At 35.4% G+C, this 22,182-nt stretch overlaps 1 protein-coding gene across 8 annotated transcripts in view; it reads right to left on the bottom strand.

Annotated features, from left to right (window-relative positions):
* The window catches only part of LOC143148178 (uncharacterized), a 103,882-nt gene that overhangs the window by 46,121 nt on the left and 35,579 nt on the right, over positions 1-22,182 (bottom strand). For 3 of the 8 annotated variants that reach the window (XM_076314203.1, XM_076314205.1, XM_076314204.1), the window contains exon 2: positions 7,126-7,383. In XM_076314203.1, the coding sequence (XP_076170318.1) occupies positions 7,126-7,383 (258 nt within the window). Of the gene's footprint in view, positions 1-7,125; positions 7,384-7,991; positions 8,153-17,454; positions 17,506-18,223; positions 18,366-22,182 lie in introns of all 8 variants that reach the window. The other 5 variants (XM_076314208.1, XM_076314210.1, XM_076314207.1 and 2 more) reach the window with 4 other exon arrangements.

Raw genomic sequence — 22,182 nt, 5'->3', positions numbered from 1 at the left:
AAAAGAAAAACTACGGATAGCAAAAATGGACGACAAGTGCGAAAACACAATTCAGTGAGAAACGTTTCTGTGATGTAAAAACTCAAATGATAACAAAATATTCGAACATAGAAGAGCAGTACGCTCCAAATGATTCGTAAACAAAATCTTATAAAATCCTTAGTAATTATTTAATGATAATATCATCGTCTAGAGATACCGATGAATAAAAATAAATTTAATTGCTAATAGAATTAATTTCTCGTGATTCTTTTCTTAATGTCACTTGGATTTATTCGTTCAATTTGTAGACTAGGGAAGCTTTATTTTCTTTTTTATTTACATACACTACTATTTATTCATAAGCCATTCTCAATAAGTATTCACTTATAGTTTATTTTATTTCGATATCAAACAGAGGTATGAAATAACTTTGTTTTAACCTCTTGGTGAAAGATAACAAATATTTACTCTTACATGAAACAGTGCCAGACCATCAAATCAAATTACTGACAGCTTCAATTGCCTAGCGAGTTAGAGTTGGACAAATATAAAGTTGTTTTGTGTGTTATACGAGTTTTCTGGTTGAATTTTGATTCACAAGTAATCTAATTCTCGATTCGAATTAAAAATCAAATATACAAAATAGTACAGGGGAAAATCATTATAAAACGAAATTACTTGAAAAACTTGAAATTTATTAACGATTGTAACGGAGTACTGAGACGATCTAAAAAACACATTTCTTTTTATTTATCTTTTATACTAGAGTTATGTATAACGCAAACTTTTATCAATTATTTTTTATTGTACTGCATTTTAATGGATAAAATTCTGGTAAAATTGAATTAACTCCCAGAAAAGGTCCTTTTCACGTAAATGTCACCTACATAATATTTGTCATTTTATTCAAGGAAAACATAAATATACAGAAAAATGTTAACAAAAAAGTGGTTTTAAGGAAACTCTGCTTTTGACCCACTTTCGTGCAATATGCGCCATAGATTAAACGTTTATAAAACATTGTCCAGAATTTTTAGTAGCACTTCCGGTGTTTTAAAATGATTACAGCCTAAATTATGTATTCTTCATTTTAAAAAATTCTTGATAAAGCCCGAGGTATGTAAATTTCTTAACGTATAAGAAAGCGATTCCGTTAAGTTGTTGGTTTGAGTATAAGGAGTTCTTATTTAAAATCATATATCTAGGGCAAATCTTATTACAACAAACGCGATTTTCAAATCTTAATTCGAGATAATCTTTAAATCTATGTATATATCACAAGTAAATCCTTCATTCGTTATTATGGATATTTACAGACACAAAGATGAGTATATAATTATTAATTTCTTATCCTTTTTGAATTTAAAATTGTTTCGTTCCACATCGACTGGATGATTAACAATTCCTTGAAAAAAATCATTCGTCTTCTAAATCTATTGTACGATTCACAGACAGACTGTTCTATCACTTACAATCGGTCGTAAAATGCAAATAAATGCCATAGCAGGAGATAAATGAGTGGTTAGCTTACAAATTAATTCTGTAACCATATCATAAATCTGGACAGCAAAATATGCTGATGATACAGAGTTCTCCAAGCCTATAAGCTGGAATGTAGATTCATTAAATTTACATTATCCGCCTGAATCTGATTTACGCGAGCCAGAATCTTAATGATATATCAACAGTGTTTGTGTCTATATCAAAGAGTGTTTTATCATTCTATTGAAACAGATAACCCGAGTTTATCCAACACATTCAACGAGATATCTCTCGTCTGTAACTTGTGTGCGTAATTCGGATATCCTGTTTAATTCGACGTTAATATTTACACATTGTTATAATCACATTTAACCTATTGTTGCAAACGCATTAAATATGTATCTTATCATTGTTACTAAAATTTCAAGTCGTAAAACTACTCGCGGATGCTAAAATATTTAAAGAAAAATTCGCACTTGCGAATATTAGTATTACACAGTATAGTTTACTCGTGCGTTATTTATGTTTAATAATTAAGACTCCAACTGGAATAAATTACGCGCTGCTGCCTAATATAAATTGATTACCGTGACAAGGCATTAGGTATCTTTCTATAATTATCTCAGGAATGTATCATCATTATACACGTTTCTATAATTGTCTGACTACGGTCACGGTGAATGAGATTTTTTAATATTTTAATTCGATTGACAGTGATGATGTAATTGGTATAAATGAGTTTTTGCGTCAAAATTAAAATTTTTTCTTTCCAGTTTTCATAGATTAGTCGTGCAATATACTCTAAATGTGAAAGATATTTGTGCATTATAGATTCTATAGCTGAGTACGATATATAGATGACCGCTTGTACTGTTTTATAGGCCCTTGAATACAACCAACATGAATGTTCAAATAATATTTCTCAGCAAGAAACTCGATAATAAATTGAACAACGTGGGTCGCACTCCAAGTTTTAAGGATATCAGCCATTAAATTTTCTTCAACACTTCTTCGTTCGAGTGTCAAGAAAACTGCATAAAACCGCAAAAGGCGTTAGGGTCTACATCAGCGGACAAAGGATCAAAATTTTGATCGTTTTAATCGTTCGATCAAACTGCATCGTTTGTCCAAGGAACAAAGACATTAGAATCAAGATTTTTCTATCTTAAATGTGAAAACCTTGTGCGTCGATCACATATAAAAACCAATAAATGTTTATATCGTCGTATAACAAACTCAGATTCTAATTGAGATATTTATGCGAAAGAATTTTTAATTAAAATTTCTTCTTTATAAGATTCTATAAGCAACATTTTATTCAATTTTTGATGAATGCTTCGAGTTCGTTATATTTTATACGAAAAGGAAACATTTATTGGTATAAAAATGTGATTCTACGTAAGTTTACCAATAGGATAAATTGCTTATTTCGAAAATTGTTAATAATATTACAATTTTGTGCAAATATCCTCAATATTACAATCTGTTATAAAAAGTGAAATTTTTAGTAAACAGGTGTATCGATTTATTAATAAGTAACGATTAATTAAATTAAAGAAAAATTTTACACTGTACACGCTATATACACTACTTATATGGCGAAGATAAGGGAAAAATTATTTGCACCGAAAAGACAATTTTGGCCGCAGTATAGTATTTAGGACAACGATCACTGGGGGGTATGGCACACCGTTTGAAAGCTTATGAGTAAAGAAGTCCGATGAGGGTGGTCACGGCTACCGCAAACGCCCTATTCAGAAAATATAGGTTAACGCTACCTCTTTACGGATTTTAATGAGATTTATTCAAATACATTATTACGACGTACATGTAACAAAGTTCCAATAACCTTGAAAACATCTGAGAAAATTAACCCAGCTAGGAGATAATGTCTGGTTCAACTCAAACCCAAAACTCGCAAAGCGGCCAGCTACGTCGGTGCAAACTAATTTTTATTAATTTTTTCTCAAGGTCATCGAGATATAAAAAACTTGTTCAATCCCTTTTTTCGTGGTTGATACATCAAAAAAAAACAAAGTTACAAAATGTCCCGTTCGAATCATCGAAGAGTTCCAGAAATTTACAAATTTAAGCTTTTCAACCTGTATAAATAATATATCGATACCATTGTTCTTATTCACAATCGAGAGAGACAACATTCGAGAGTCCGGTAATACAAGTTTAAGAGTTAATCATCGATTTTAAATGAAATCGAGGTGAAGAGAACCGATTGCTATTTCCCAATATGGATTTGAGGAAATTGAATTGTTAGTTTTATTTGCGTGTCGATTAATGTTCGAAGTTCGACGAACTCGAACAAGTGCGAACTATGTTCTACCACGAAAGAAACCGAATCCTTTTACAGTGAAACTGTTAGCGAGACGTTCCGGTTGACTTTTACCTCTGTAAACACCTCCCGTGTATGTCAGTCGCCACGCGTTTTTCATCGAGTATTTAAATACTCGGCAATACGATAAAACCGTTTCGCAATCGAGTCGAATCGATTCGATTCGCAAAACAATACGAGTGCCCCGACGTCTTTTCGTAGCAGTGGGTAGCTACGTACTTGCTCGATTCTTTTCCTCGTGAATCATTGTCCGGCAACGATACAGCGAAGCATATAAAACACTCGAAGCACGTTGAGACGAGGAACGACGGCACAGGGAAAAGTGGAAGCACGAAATAAAAGGGGAATAAAAATAGAAGTAAGCGCGGCAGGATGGAAAAGCAGCGACAGGGAAAAATCGATGGACCACGATGGTAAAGTTTTCCGTCTTCACTTTTCCTCCGCCTTGTACGAACAAAGAGCGACCGAGTATAAAGTTGAGCCCTCGCCATTAGTTCAAAAGTCTTTTACCAGTTCTCTTTACCTCCAACGGGAAACGTTTGAGGATTATCGAGCCCCTCCTCCATCCGCGAGAAGGAGACGTGGGAGTTTTAGAATGGAGAACTGGCGTTCATCGAACTCACCGGATATCTTTTGCTTATTACGGGAAAGGAAGGCGAAAATAAAGGGGAAGAGGACGAGGAAGGAAGTTCCGACGGTCAGAAAAAGTAACTCGGTTGTCAAGGATCGCCGCGGGCCATCGAGATATTTTAATTTCCCGGAGGGTAACTCGCGGACACTAAAGCGTCCTCGTAGCACGATTTTAGGTCATAATCTGTTCCCTTTTATTCGCGATGATTGCGAACTTTATAGCGGAGATTAAAATGGTTTCCGCTTCGTTGGAAAGCAGAGCGTTCACTTGTGACCCTGCGCTTTATAGAGTTTCATCGGTCGCGTTTTGTGTCAAAACTTTTGACTTTGTCCCTTTGTGCTACCCTAAATTTTTCACGCGTTAACGGCGGTTTACCAGACCGTAACGAAAAAAGATGTAACAATCGTGATCGAGGAATTTTGATAGTTAAACCAGTCTGGGAATTTCGCATCACGAAACACGCAAAATATTAACGAACGGTTAATTCTCGAATTATGTTTCCTATTGGCACGTTTACGATCCATCGAGCCGAGACAGCTTCTAGTTCAATGAATACCACATGGACGATTAAATCGAACATTTTTCTAAAATTGCAAAACGTGGATATTATATTGCAGATGATGATGCGCATCGGTCGGGAAAGAAGGTCGAATGTTTATCGCTATGAAAATCGAGACAATTTTTTGTACGTTTCAGCAGTATCAACGGTTGTGAACGAATAGTTTAACTTTTTCGGTGTTAACATTTGTACCCTCGGCACGTGCCCCGTGTTGGAATTTCATAGTCGTATTTGTTAACTCGTTGACTTTTTTGGGCATAGTGAATTAAGAAATATCACCTTTTTAATACCCCGATATGCATGCCGGGATATTTTTCAAACCACCGTGAAGAATTAAAATAACTCTGTACGAGTTGAGACTGTTAGTATTCTATCTCGTAATTAAATATCTGATTAAATATCTGTGCCTCAGAGAGTTAAGTATCGAATTACTATTTTTTCAAAATTGACCTAACTCGAACCCTGCTACGCGAAACATCTTTTTAGAATTCGTAGAATCCAGTGCCCCGAATTTTGTAAAAATGTGATTTAATCAGCGATATAAATACTCCGATTAGTCGTTTCGTTGAAGAAGCAAAGTATTTCTACTTCACCCTAAAGATGTGGACACAGGTGTGGACAATTGTAATGTAATTATACGATTACGTTGAAAAGTATTATACCGTTTGAGCGTAGAATCCTTCAAACACTCGTGCTTTGAATTCGAGCAAGCCAGAGTTTCCACCTACGTTGACTTTAAAACTGTTACATTGAACTTTGAACTTACGAACAATTGAACTCAAACACTACGAACTGTTGATATTATTACTTAACGTGTGTGCTGTTCCTTCCGTTAAATATCGTTAGTTGCTAAATAATCGGTGTCGCTAATTTTTTAAGAACTTACTCGAACTTGATAGTGAATTTACTATTTCGATTTAACGTATACGAATCGTGTTTTAGGTGTATCCTATGACAGTTAACTACTAATCGTACAGGAACTTCGCGAGTATAATTTTCAACAAGAGCCAAAACTATGAAAAATGAACTTATTTGTTGCATTCTTTGAAATCGTTCCAACGGATCGTTTAAATTGATCTAATTTTGTTCGTCCTAAGAGCATTAAAACGCTACGTAAAATGAACGCGTATCGAACGTATAGCACTTTTTTGCGGCTAAACGAAAATAACTACAGGTCGGTTTATTTGTCTTTATTAATTCTCACTTTGACGCTAGCTGTTAGAAGACACGTTTTACACATATGCAGGTTCTATCGTCGATAGCGGAGTCATCGTTATCGTTACCCACCCAACAAGTTATCACGATGCAGTTGCGGCGTGTGTATATACGCGAAGCCATAATTTGATATGCACGCTCGTTACAAAGTGACATCCTGAATCGCTTGCCCCGTTCCGTACCGAGTCCAAGCGAAAACCGTTGGCGCTATAATTTTTATCTCGGCATCAAATTAATGAACGTAATTCGTTTATTTTAACGAGCCGCCGTCCCTCTTAAATTGCGTCGATTACGATAACAGAAACTATTATTTATTCAACGTGACCGACGAAAAAATTAATACGAAGAGGGCTCGTAATTCGTTCGAAGATATCGGTTCGAGGGAGTTTCGTTCGGTGCGCGTAACGTGATAAATTAATTCCTTCCGAGCGGGTATATCGCGACTGGTGGATCAAATTTCAACCAAATCGCAGCTAAGATGTAAATTCGGGAGACTCGATTTATCGTACCGGTTGCAAAACCGGGACGAATTTATCGCATCTGTTTCGATAATAATTGTACCCGGAGTGTTTCACGCAATTGAAATATTCAAAGTTTCGGCGTATCTCGTGCTTCGAATTTCGTTTAAAAATTTTCTTCGATCAATATTTACCGTCGACTAACGACCATTAAAGCGGTTAACAAAACAAAAATAAACATCGGCCAATGAACGGTCCATCGACCGTTGGTAAATAATTCGTTAAACACGGCTCGGTTAATTGAGTAACTTGCCGTCACGTTTTGCCGAAAATGATCGAACCAAATTCTCGGCCAGCGTTCGCTCCATACACCTGCTAAATATAGCCGGATATTTGCATCAAATAGCGCGCTTAATTAAGTGGATACAGATGGTCCTAATTGCGTACTTACTCCGATTTCCCCGTAATCCGGACGATCGGGCGCAGGCGGCAATCGATGTCCGCTCCTGTGACCTCCTAGGGCCCCGGTGCCACCTACACCCACGCCTCGCCTCTCGTCGATCAGGAATATCTCCGTAAAGACGATCAAGCCGAACACGGCGAAGAACATGACCACCAGCATGAACGACATGTTGGCGCGTTCCTTTAGAACGCCGGCGGTTGCCCGGCTCCCGGATCCGCTCTTTCGGAAACCCATCCTCGAGCGGCTCTGGAACAAACGATACAAACATTCGAACGTGTTCACCGACTCTTTTCTTTTCGCACAGCTTCCAATAAAGATTGGCTAATTATTTGGCAAACGGGGGATCGGACCGATTTTCACGATTTTTGAACAATGGGTTGTTCGATAAGTTTCGTCGTTCGATAAAACTTATTGAACGGTACAATAGTACTAGGTTGCTCGATAAGTTTTGTCGATCGATAAAACTTATCGAACAACGTAATATGTTGTCACAAAATCCTTAGTAATTGATCAATAATAATATCAAAGTCTAGAGATACCGATGAATAAAAAGAAATTCAACTGCCAAGAGAATTAATTTCTCGCGACCCCTTTTCTCAATGTCACTTGGATTTATTCGTTCAATTTGTAGACTCGGGAAGCTTTATTTTCTTTTTTATTTCAATACGCTATTATTTATTCGTAAAGTCATTTCTTTTTAATAAGTATTCACTTGTAGTTTAGATAAACTATAGTTCAGATTTTTCAATATGTTGTAGAAATCAACATTTTGAACAACGTTTCTTTAACGCCTTAGTTTCTGAGATTTTTCCTCGAAAAAATCGCTGCTACTATATACATTGAATTCTACTTACGCGTATCATTCAGCTGCGAAAAGAAGGCACAGCGTGTTTACATCTTCGCTTCTTCCGTACTTGAGTTTTTAAGTACACCCGTTATACGTGTCCATTGCACTATAAAAACCATAAACAATCGGCGACTCAACCCTTACGCACACGCCGCCGCAAACACGTACCTATAAACAATATTCATTGTAGTGGTAGCAATAGTTTTATGTAAAAATCTCGGAAACTAAAGCCAAACGGCAGTTATACGTATGGGAAAAAATTGTTCAAAATGTTGATTTCTACAACATATTCAATAATCGTCGAAATCGGTGAGACTCCCTTTTTCTTTGGTGTAATTACCAAAGATTGCACTGTGCGCGCGTAGCTGATACTCTTGTGCGTACCCAAATACTACACTTCCAACGATAAATTAAAGCGTTGAAGAGGTTTCGATGCAATAATTGTTAACGAAGACGGATCAGCTAGACAAATAACTATAACTGTATTTCATCTGTGGCACAAGATCTCGTTACGATCGTGATGTTAAAAAGTTGTATAAATCTCTATTGTAACAGAGAACGTTTCGTTCGAACGGATACGCCGTAACGAAGACTCGGTCAAAGTGGAATCATGATTTTAAAATTGTAAATTGAGCTATCATTGACCTCGACTCCACCCTGCCCTTTCCCCAAGGGGTTACCTTCGTCACCAAAGAAATGGCAAGCGAAGTCGCTAGCCTGGGAAAATTCAACGCTGTAGGTGCCTGGCGTCGATTTGGGGACCCATAAATTAGGTTCGGGTCGCGACGTTTGCATAATATTGCACCTAAACTCGTACCCGAAAACTATTTATAAGACGCCATAAGTCAACATCCATCTTATCGTTCCCCGAGACTCGTTTGCATATTTCGTCGAGGACTGAACACTGACCAACCGATGAAGAGACATACCCAAGTGTGTCGCTAACCATCTAACGAGCTTTTGCACGATGTTAGAGATCGAAATACTGTAACGAACGGTGTATAGTTTTAGGCGCAGATGGTCAATTGTTTAGAATACACGTTTCAAGGAGCTGTAATAGGTGGCTCGATAAGTTTCGTCGTTCGATAAGAGATTATTAGGTTCGTCGTTTTATTTTTCTAAAGATGGTACTACCGTTTGATGAACATGTGTGAAGTTTCATGCAGATCCGTCGACTCGTTCGTATATTTACAGTTGTTCAAACGTTGAAATGTCGTAGTATTTTTTTACAATGAAAAAACGACAAAACTTATTCAACAACCTAGAACTAAAATATGAACGTATCGTAGATATCGTTCGCAGCGTATATATTATTAAAGGTTCGAGTTAAATTTGATTAATAAGAGTTATACTTAAAAAGCGCAAATTACGTATTACTAATGAATTTTCATCGGAGAGTAATTTTAAACTTTTAAAGTAAAGTTTCTATTATACTATTGCACGAAAGACTATTAATTACCACAGAGCAGACAAAGAAACATTGATACGTCCGTTAATTTTCTCTCTACTAATACATGCGATTTCTATTTACAAATTGCAGATTACATTTAAAGAGACTTGCAATTCATTTGTCAATGGTGCTTATATCACCGAATATATATATATATATATAGTGTTTAAAAATTGCCAGTTTCGCAGTAAATTGTAACGTTCGGAATTAGTTTCAACAGTTACAGAAGAATGTTTCAAGAGGAAGAGATATATTCTGCAGGGACAGGCTAAGTTCGAATACAATATGCGTATCTTTCGTTCGAATAATAGTGTTCCGATGGTGGAGCGTTCGTGTAACTGGTGTCGGGATAAAGAAGGTTCTACTGTACTTGACACCGGGGATTACTCGATCTTTACGAGAGTACAGTAATTCCCGGTTTCAAGTGACAAAGTCTGAACCGCTTGCTCGCTTGAAACCGGGGTAGCGATTGTTATCTCGAATAGACGTCGTGGGAATTTAAATGAAATACGTTGAGAGTGAGCGAGATAGACCAACGACGAACGAGTCTCGCATTACATGCGTTCGATGAGCGCAGCTTCAAAGCGATACATCGCGCGTATCGTTGTCTCAACCACTAAATATAGAAATAAAATTGTTGTATTTTTCGTTACATCTTTACGAAAGTATCGTCAACGAATTGGCGAGATTTGCTCGACGAAAATGAGTCTAAACGCGACCTCGTTCGAGAGGCGTACATATTTCCGAAATTCAGAAATGATTCGTATCAGGGCTGGAGTGATGCAACATGTAATGTAAGTGATTCGCATTCCGAAAATGTTGCACGCAATGCTCGACGAATGGTTCGTGGTAATCCATCACCAGTCGGTTTTTGCTACGAACACAAAGGCGTTCCCAGTTTACTGCTGTACGCGTTCGATGCAAGTTCGCGTCGTGTTGACGTCTGAGAGAACGGATTGATTGAAATTATCGATTTTTAACGAGGAAAATATGTGTTAGCGTTGCCCCATTTTTAAGGTGGCTTTCATCTTCGGAACTTGAAAAAACGGGGTTTCATACTTTTAACGAATGCGTGACATTATTGAAATTATTCCCTCTTGCACGTGGAAACCGTTAATTAATAAACAGTTTCTCGCGATTTTATCGTCGAAAAAGATTTTAATACTTCCAATAAACTTTTTCATTCTGGAATTTATATCTTTCTCTTCGCGAACAATTGTATAATTTCGTAATGCCAAAAGAAGATTAAATACTGCTAAACGACAAAAATATATAGAAAAGCAAATTCCATATACATAGGTATGTATATTAAATAAATAGTTGATTCACTGTTATCGCATAGATTGTTACTTCGGACGAAAAATTTGATGCGAATCTACGTAACATATTCATTTTAAGTTTTAAGTTCTAGAAGCTCTTTAGGTCCGCGTATACATTTTTATACGTGTAAAAGCCTCCAGAGACCAAAAAGTTTGAAAACCGCTGACCTAGAATGCCTTTCGGTTAATCGTAATTAATTTTCAGTTACGTTAGATAACCTGCTTCGTAATATAAATGTCTGTGTCCGTATCTACATCGAGCGAGAGTATACCTCTCTCTTGGGATAAAGGTACTTGAGAATGTACCGTAAAAGATGAAACTTAAGAAAATTGTTTCGCAAGACGCTGTATCGAAACACGCGAACATTTAAAAGATTAACAGAAATATCTCTTAGAGTTGCATTTAGTTTATCTTGTTGTAAAGTTCAGATTATAATATCTAGTTTATTATAATACGCAGGGATCTCGCGTATCTAGTAGTACAGTTATCGTATATATTAGAATATAAAGTTCGAAGAAATGCGTATACAGTGATACGTCTTGATGTGAACGACGACAATGTCGTGTGGTCTTCGTGACTCTGGACTTGGAACTCGATTAAAAAGAAAAATCAAAAAGAAAATGGCCAAACCGTTGACCGCGTGGCCGACGACCCTTCCGCGCCAATACGGAGACAGTTCTTAAAACTGACATCGACATCTGGCACCCTTAAGATCGTTGTTGCATTCATTCCAACGTATCTATATCTTTTTATATATTTCTCCGTACATTAAGTTACAAGTCGTTGAAATATTAAAAACGTTTCCCAAAATTGATATTTCTTTGTTCCTTCTGTGTTTAACTAACCTAATATAGTATAAATTTAACTCATTGTACCTTGTCACCAATTTCCGTACACTTTGTCCAAGATGTTACGTTGAATATTTATTATAATCGACAAACACGTACAATGACGGATTAACTACCGAGCAGCTTGGATTTCACTACTGAGTTTTTAATTCCGTACGTTAGGTCTGATCAACTTGTCAGCACCAATTAATAATAGCTTCGGAGCCCAATGACGTTTAGTTATTCGATCGTGACTAGAAACTGGGTCGCGATCTGCGCGTCTGTTTCATTGCACCATAGTGCTAAACTCGCTGTCGCTTATGTTATTCTGAAATTAGCGTCTGTGATGGTTCACACTTCAATGTATTTTTGTAAATATTTTGCTTTGCGAATTAGAAAACTCCGAAGCGCAAATCAGAATTAGATTTTCGATTCGTGAATTCGTGTCACCTCTTAATTTCTGAAGTCGAAGAAACATATGTACGTTTGAAGGACGTGTAAAAAGATCCAATCACTCGTCCAAACTACCTCTATTAATTTCTTAGTATCTACTACATACATAATTACATATGGATATAACAATGGCGAGTTACCTACGATCACTTTCTTCAAATCTAAAAGTGATCTTTTAGGTCATAAATGTAACTGCTGCAATGTTCAACTATATTAAATGGTCAGATTTCTAATCTTTTTCTATGTCACGAGCATGACCACCAGAATAGAAGAATTACTTAGAACCAAATAGGGTTTAGAAATAATCGCTAGAGAAGGATCAATATGTTTGTTCGCAAAGAGTTATTGCAATATTATAATATAATAGAAGTATTGTATTGTATAGTTGAGCGTTATCTTAGTTTAGTAATAGGAGAATTTTAATTATGAAAATATGTAAATACCTTCTATTCGATATATAGAGTACGCAATTTAAACGCGAACGCCTAAATATGTTCGTTAAGTTTGAATATATGAGACAATTGTTAGGGAAAAAGTTAAACTGTTATAAATCGTGTTATGATGCACCTGTGATTGTGTTTCGAAAATTGCTTTAAAGAACTAAAAATCAAAGTATTATCCCACATATCTGTATATGAACTTTTTCCGTTATTTTGACACACAGAATCGATCTTGAAAAAGTGTTCCATATTTTTATTCATATATTCGTATACGCCATTATTCAAAAACTTGATAAATCGATCGAATGCATTTGTGTATTGCATTGCGACAGAATGAAGTGTTCCCTGCTTTAAAAATAAGTAAATTGCATATACATAAATCATACGTGTACGGTTCGAATGTCAAAGTGATAAAACCTACGTCAATTACCCATTTAGATGGTAAAAGTGCGTGTTCACGTGATATTAAGTCACGACTTCTATTGCCGTGACAGTGAGTGTCACGGCATTTGTCATCGTGAAAGCTGAAAGTTGCGTTGTCATGACGTTACGATCAGTGTCGCGACTTCAGTGTCACAAAATCAATCCAAGTTTAACGTTTAATGACATTTCCAATACAATATCACGAGATGCGCAATGAGAATGAGCAAAGTCGCGATATTTTTTCAACGGTACTTTAAATAAACTGCATTCTCTGTAATACGTTGTATATTTATAAAAAGAATCAGAATACGGAAGAACGATTAATGGATAGAAACCGTTCGTGTGTTTTACGGTCTATTTTCTTGTCAGAGTCATCGTCGTTGATAAATCATTTCTGCACAGTGTTTATGATCCAGATACATTTTCTTCATTTTCTATTAATTTGCTCATTTCTTATGAAAATAGTTTGCTTCACAGAGCGAAGAAACGGTAAAATCGCATCACCTTGCACTATCATTATAGCGACAAATGCCATGACATAAAATTGCGTGAAAACACCAGAAAAAAAGTCTCACGTTCATGAATTTACAATGCGATGTCTCTAATGCGATGCGTACACGCACCTTTATAGGTAAGCAAGCATCCCCCACCATCGACTCTGCAGGCACTGCTCAAAAATCCGTATAAATACAAGGCCATCGACTGAAACCAGTCAGTATCTAGTGGAGCTAGTCACGAGCTACTTGGAATCTCTCGAAGTAGCTTTAACCAGCTCCTAAACAGACTCTCTGAGATAACATTAATTGGTCTTTGACAACCTCTCTGGGGTAGCTTTATACTCGAAGGTAACAAGTACTACTTCTTTATTTCTCGAAGGTAGCTTTTACCAGTTGATTGGTAGCCTGCTTGAGGTAGTTCGAATCAAATTTTTCATTTCCTTGAAGTAGTTTTAACCAATTTCTCAATTTTTTTTTAAGTAACTTTAACCAGATTCTTAAGTTCTTTGAGATAGCTTGCACCAATTGATCGACTTTACCTCTTGTATAAACCTTTCACCAGCCTTGTTGAGGTAGTTTTCATCGACTTTTTTAGTAATTCGGTTAAAGTAGCTTTTGTTTGGTAATCCCGTTAATCAGACTACTCCTTGACATTTTACAATCTTCGAATACCTAGTTTCTACAATTTGAGTCACTTATAAGTTGCAATTTTCTGATTATAATACGTCTAGTATTACTATTTCTTATTGTCTGTACACAATTCGCTGCATCATTATTAATATTTGAGTGATCTACTGCATTTTCTAAACGTCATTAATACACGTATCGCTAGAACATTGTATCGTTACGCATATTATAGTACAGTTAAACCACACGATCAATTGATGTTAAATTATTCTTCATTATGTAATCATTAATATTATAAAGTGTCATTACACAGCGCTAAATCATTAATCATTACGAAATCGTTGCTGTTGTAGAATATCATCGAATTATATACATTATCTATTATAAATTATGGTATTTCGGTAAAATAAAATCCGTGTAAAAAGAAATCTCCGTCTTTGAATTTTACTTTTTAATCGCATCGAACCCACTTTTATTTTTTCACCTCGATAAAGAAACGAACAATAATTCTTAAAATATTTCTGCATATCGCAGCTTCGAAAATAGCTTTCAAACGTTACAAAACTCGAATAGAAAGTAATTCTACCGATTTAATAATATTGAGAAGAAGTCAAGTGAATAAATCGAAGATATTGGGAAATTAAAATGGAAAAAACGAAAGGAAAACGACAACTTCAATTTTTGTTTGAAATTCCTCTACTTCGAGTAAACGATACTATGCGCTGTAATAAATGATCTTCTTCGGGGGAAAATACAATTATTCGTTTATACGAAAAGATCGATTATCCTAACAACACGTGCCCTATTTACTTCAGATAATCGAGGCTCCATTGTGGAACAAAAGTAACGGGACAATGAGATAACAAGTGTCATGTTCTCGATACCTTCCTTTGTAAGACCTCCTTTTTCTAAAAATTGTAAATCGCTTACATGCATGGTTTTAGCTGTGCGCGCACACACGCCCAAAATATACGGTCGATAACTGACGTCCATTCCTATATTTATTTCAATATCGTACAGAAAGTACACTTGACCTTTGAAGAAAAATGTTGCTTCTGGCAAATATTGTAAATCGTTAACAATCTACGTGTCGTTAAATATGTCACAATTAATAGAACGTATAGTTCATTTAATATAAAACACGTTTCTAGCCTCGCGTGTAGTGAAGAAAATTTCGTGCCAGCGTATCAATACATATGTATGTTTGCAAAAATCGATCGAGCTAGAAAAACATATTGTCGTGAAGTTCGAATGGAGAGTCATAATGGATGAAGGTATCTCTTAATATTTTTCAGAGAAAAATAATATATTTATTTTATAATACTTGAGTGATTTTCAATGGAAATTTCTAAGAAATGATTCGAAAATATTTGTTCACTATATAAATCAAGATTCAACGTTATTTATAATTTTATATTGAACTCTACAATTTAAATATATTAAACAAAATTCTATACAGCTGTTTCAATCATTCTTTAACGGAAACGGAATTATCAAATTGAGAGAGTGAAAATAATTAGAAGAGGTAAAAAGAGGAGCAAACATTGAATCGAGAAATTAAACAGAAAAATAGTATAAGGTAAAACATGTCTATCAAAGAGTTGAGACAAGTGAGACATACATGTTTACATGAGGTTCAACGTAATGAATAAACGATACTTCAGGGGTTGATTCAGTGCCTAAAAACAATGAAAAACGTTCATATATACATATATTTTGTTTTACTTTGTTTACGAGATATAGCAAGTTTTGTATTGAAAATAATAATAATCCGTTAAGCAGTTTAGTTTGTCTATTTGATAAAAGCAATACGTGTCGTACTAACGTGTTGCGATTTATTCGAAGATTGTGTTGTGCGATACAAAATTGAACAAAGGTTTCAACAAATTCGAACATCAGAGAATGTTGAAAAAGTAATCGTATCGATGACAAGACCTGTAGAGGTAATGAATACGAAATAACAAATTATGTGAACTTTTTTTATTGTTTTTAGGCACTGAATAAACCCCTGGAATATTTCTCACTAATTACAGTGCACCTTGAATATAATTCCGATAAACGAATCTAAGATTTAAGAAGTAATTTATGAAAATATAACACAGCTGGCAGGAAACTGGAGAAAGTGTTACAATTATCTACTAGTATACTAAATAATGCGTAGTTCAGTTTTGAATGTGACATACTTTTAATTCTCTAAGCAATTATTTAAAGAAAAGGAGATGAAACGTATGGCTAATATTTTTGCTTTTATAATATTTGGTACGTGCGCTAGCCGGATATCCAATGGAGAAACTTCTGGGACAGTTTGGTGAGCAAATATACGGACTTATATACATATATATGCGCATACACGGTCGAGGACGAACTTCAACCTCGGATTTAGATCAAATCGTCGATCCCCTGGGAACTTGAAATTAAATTTCAGGAAGACTGAAGTTTCGTACGTTTTACTGCTATCTAAGTGAAATCTACCTACCATTGAAAAGTACAACATAAGAAAAAGTTTCTCCTATCGATCTGTTATCGTGAAAATAAAGTTGGGAAGATAAGAAGAAAAAGGACGATTACTCTAACCATAAACTCGTGTTTCGACAAAATTGTACTTCCCTGTCTTTGATTTATTTGAAATATCCCCGTCAAGTTAATCGAAGACATCCTCATTTCAAACCAAAATTAATTATAATTAATTCTAGTCTACTAAATTTGTATAAATCTACAGGATGATCTGGTTACATATTACTATTCGCATTGATAGGTAAAAAATTGCCAACTTTCATTATACGTCTGCGAATAAATGTTGTAATTATGCTGTGGCTCGTCTACTGTTCTTCATTTCTTAAATATCATGTTTGACATACATAAAATGTGTACAACTATGTATTTATAATACGTAGGATCTGTATTGCACGATGACACAAAATTGTATAAGAATAATTTCACAAACGAAAATGTGAATATCGTTTTAGAAATCACTTTATTTTCATAAAACTGTCGAATGTTTAAAATGGTGTTCGATTTACGACGATTCAAACTTTTCGAACGTCCCCCCTACATGTCCCTATATTCTCTGACCCTTTTCGTAGATCACTTTGTGTAAAACCAATTCCAATCTTGACGTAACTTTGCGATCAATCGCAACTTCTTTCTGTTCCTATTATCGAACTTCTGCCGCGCTGCCAGACATAAATCAAGTTTGTCAAGTTTATAAGGAACTTGACTTCCGTCGTATTTCTTCGTATCGTGTTCTTTAGCGTACCCCGGTGTATCGATTTCTCTTTAAAATGCAAGAGTATTCCGTATCGCTCGATAATAAACGTGAATGGAGCGCTTTGAATCACATCGAGGTCGGCAAAGCATGGAAGATGGAAGGCAAACAATCTTATTGCTTGAAATTTTAATAGAGAAATTTCCATTACTGCATCGCACGACTCACCTAAAGTGGTCCCAGGAAAGCCACTGCCAAGCATGGGGACGGTAGTTCGTTCTGCAAGCAAACAGAAATAAAAAACGACAAATAATTAATTCGTTCTCTCCAGACGGGAAATATCGCGATTTACAAGGCAAATACTTTTGTATTCTATCTCGACTCGCGTCGATGCAAAGAAGACGTCGTAAAATTCGTAGACATTTTTCCAGCAGCGCGTATGTTTTGCATAAACTACCGGCCACACAGATACAACGACGAGGACAATAAAATTGAGAACTCTCAACGTTACGGTTGTACATTTTCCTTCGAAAGGTTCAAATAAGTACATTATCGATCCGAATGAAGAAATTATATTTGACAAAAAAAGAAAGAAAAAAAGAAAAAACGAAACGAAAGAAATGTTTTTCTTTGCAACAAATTACTAACGACATTTTGTATTCAATTATGATTCTCTTAATATAAGATAAACACACGGTTCGTGTGTAAATAATTATGTTTTGAAATTTTATCCGAAAGTCGAGTACGGTAGAAATTTGTTAATACTATTCGGTAAAAAAAAGTTAATTCATTTATTCAACGATATTGAATAAATAACAAGAAGATACACATGAGTGTGATAATTTGTTTTTATACTTGTTTCTCTAGATTGCAAACCGCGTATACAAACTTTAACTTAAAAAATACGAACGAATTTAAATCGAACAAAAATTTATAAAACGTACGTACATTCTATTTGAAAACAAGTTTGAAACGTATCGAAAGAATAATATTTTACTTCTACTGTACGGAGTCCGCCAACAGCTTTCCTTTGTCGAGGAGGTTCACTGAAAGGTATAGTGTTCGGCTTGAGGAGCACTGTACTAATATGCAAGGTGTCCCACAGGTTTTTATACAAACTTTGCCCGCATGTTCTGCCGCTGAAAATAAGGTGAAAACGTCATTGAAACGTAGGCTCGTAAATGCTTTATTAAAAGCTTCCAACGAGAATATGAATTATGAGGGCAACGATAACGATCTTGCTCTGTAACGTGACACCTAGTACCTTTTGTGCAACAAAAATAAATGAAACGTTCGAAAATAGTTTTGGCATTTAAAGAACGCAGACTGTCGCTGCACGAGCCGGAATGCAACGGAAAGTAAATTGCTACCGAAGTGTATAATTTGCAATCGTATCGAATCGTTTCAAAAGAGCAGATACAACCTCTACCAATATACGTATAACGTAACCGTCGTTTATCTAGATATTTGTGCACTGTACCGCGCCAATTGAGTAAAAATAAAACTGTCATCGAGTCTTTGATATTTCATATCTTCGTTAGAATTTATGCGAAACGTTTATATTACATTTTTATACAACATTTTCATCTTATTTTTAGCCAACGAATAGAATGGAAATATTTATACGAACCTACGGGACACTCTGTATACTCTACAAGTTAGTTTTGAACAAATTAATCGTTTACTCTCTGATCCGAGTAAAACTTTACACGTTCGGAAAACAGCCAAAAATAATAGATACGTACGATTTTTTAATTACGATAATTCGAGTCAAAGGGACGAAACCACCCTTACAACTCTATCGCCCAAAGTATCATTTCTTAGCACCGTGGGTCTGAATTTTGGATCTTTCCTTAAACCTAACTCACAGCAGTTACAAGAGGACAAACATCTACTTTTGGCTGTTCTACAAGCTTAGAAAGTTTCAATTCAGATCGTAGCCGTTGGCGTATGGTCCTTGTTAGTATTGCGCAAAATTGAATATCGTGTACACGACAAGTAGTAACATAAAATCGAATTGATAAAAAAAAGTTCCATTTAGAAAGAAACGCACAAGTGTTCGCAACACTTCGGCTTCGTTACGCCTTCCGTGTTCTATTTAAAAACCAGCGATGCGAATAACGTGCAATAATTATTCGCGATTCGCACGATTCCGCGTCGAGTCTGAATGCAAGGACTAGTCCCAATTACGTATGCACTTTCGATACATATCTAACTGCGCTGCGTTCCCGTAATTTTCAAAAGTCGAGCAGAAATTATTTAAGTCGGCCACGTGATTGAACGTGCACGGTCACGTATCGCAGAGTGTAAAATAATGTGCACGCGTGAAAATGAAAAATACATTACCGCAACTAAAAGGGAACACACGATTCGCGATAAAATATTTCCATATAATAGCGTAAACTGTTTCGTGGTTTACAGGGATATTTCATAATTTGTCATTAAATACGAAGCACGATACGTTCACGTATGCGTGTATCGAGCACCTGCTCGATGAAAGTTTGCATCGCGCGTGGAAAATAATCGGAATACGTTTCGTCGATAGAGCTTAAAGCGCTAGTCCGATTATGCTGGCAGCGGTTTTACCCCCCCACCCCCCTCCCCCTCACCCCTCCTCTCCCGCACCGTGGAATGCACCACGTTCTCGCGTCAATGCGAGGAATGCATTCGCTTTGTGCGGAAAATCGTCGAACTTCGTCAATATTGGACAAGTTCGTTGACTCGCGCGAAACCAATAGAAAGTTCGGTTTATCAACGCAGAGAAAACTTTCGTGCACTTAATTTTCGTGACCAGTGCCTTAAGACAGAAAACTTTAAATTGGAGAAAAATAGCGGTCCCGAGCGTCCCCTCGTCGAGATACATTGCTATCTTGTCGGGGCTTGAAAAGTTTCCCGATACAAACAAGGCTGCGTTCGCAAATTTAACTTTAATAACTTTACAAAAACACAGGGGAAAAGAGTTATCGAGTTTCGTCGTCCCTCAACTTCCCCGTTTCATACTTCTGGAGTTATACAGAGATTACCTAATGTTCATATTTATAGTATTTTATGAAATATTTATGTTAGGGAAAATGAAATCGGATGGAAAGTTGCTAACATTTTAATCAATGCAGCGCTTCTTTTTCAAGAAGTTACGTTACCAGAGACGTCGAAGAGAAAGGCAAATTTGGCAAATTTTTGTAGAAAAGTGTACGTCGTGATGAAATTATCGGTTAACGTGTTACTAATGTACGTGAATTTTTTAAATTATACATAGAGAGAAAACGTTTTAAAATTATTCTAATCTAACGATAGACGTGATTAAAGACCAACCTGCCGAATAAAGAAGACAGATTTGTAACAGGTTAATCGAAATAAAAAAATCGATGATACTTTTAAATTATTTTAAATCGTATCGGAAGAATATTTTAAAAACTACCATTTGGAATTTTAAGGCAAGATTGAAAAAGAGTTTTCATAGAAATGAAAAGATATGAAAGTGCTGCAATACTTTTAACATATGTAACACGTTGAACGCCACATCATGTATCTATAGTTACAAAACTATTCGCCCACATCATGCGTGTACCATATTTTACGTATTTAATCAGTTCCGACGTTAGAATTACCAATTCTAATTTACTGTAATATAAACTTGAATTAACATACTTTAAGTTAGAATGTATTCAACTCAAAAATGGTACACAGTTTGTTTAAAAATTATTATTAGCAATGCGTGGAACAAAATAGAAGGATTTTGTTTTCGACGAAGTATTAATTTATTGTAATTCAGATTACGCAAAGTATTGACTTTAAACGAATTTATTTTTTGCGTCTTTTTGATACTTTCCAGATAAGAAGGACTTGTTACATAAAGTTTGTACATTTTTTTTATCGAATGCATCCTCGGCTAAAGTATATTAATTAAGGTTTGTATTAAAGTTTATATTAAAGCAAAAGTTTTACGAAGTGAGTTTGACAGTCTACGTGTCAAGAGACAATGTTAAATTTTTAGAAGTCGTTTAAAGTAAAGAAATCATTATTTAAAAAATAACCGTAAGTAAAATTTGTAATTACAATTACTCTGACCAGCTGGCCTGGAAATACCATTGTTTCGTTCGATGATTGTTAAATTACCATTATAATATATAGAAACTGAAGCAAACTCGAGAGAAGAATTACGAAGAAAGAGCTCATAGGATGCCTATCTAAATAATACTTGGACACCGAAACTTTCTTCACATTTTCTCAGAAATTCCTGACCAAGAAAGATTCTCTCTTCGTTCATCTTGGGTCAGTTTTAGAATCACTCGTACATGATAATTTTGCGTTCAGTTTATCCTCGACCGCGTCCAAATTTGTGTTCAGATTTTCACATATTCAGCCTTGCATTCCGAAGTATGCATCAAATTCTTGTATAAATTCATCTGTTGCAACACATACTCGTAAACGTATGTCGATTGGTCAATCCTACGTATATGTATCTCAACGTATCCGCTGTTTCTAGGAATTTATGCCGTAAAAACTCGTCGAATTAGAATGATTAATAGAATATCTTGTGCGATTAATGTATATGAATTAAGAGTTTTATATGTATAAATTAAGATTTAGATGTTACAAGTTTATATTTATATAATACACAGTTGTATAACAAACTTATAATTAGTGCATTCACACAATAAAGCATGAATGTAAATTTTACAGTACGAATGTGTCAAAGATACGTTTGAAATATATTTTGACTGATTTTAATTGAACGAAGGGTGAATGCACTTTCAATATTAATATAAATTTCTTCCTATTAACGGTTTGTTAAGCAATGGAAATGCGTGCATATGATCGTAAAACACGTTTTTGATGTAAACATGTCTAGTTAATTGTCAATGATGCATTTCTAACCCGGGAGCATAGGTCTTTTAAACACTGTTGCATAAAAATGAATAATCAAAGACTCTTTTTCTTTCCAGTATCTTTCGA

The sequence above is a fragment of the Ptiloglossa arizonensis genome, chromosome 6 (assembly GCF_051014685.1).
Source record: "Ptiloglossa arizonensis isolate GNS036 chromosome 6, iyPtiAriz1_principal, whole genome shotgun sequence".
NCBI lineage: Eukaryota > Metazoa > Arthropoda > Insecta > Hymenoptera > Colletidae > Ptiloglossa > Ptiloglossa arizonensis.
This window is presented reverse-complemented; position numbering and strand designations above follow the sequence as displayed.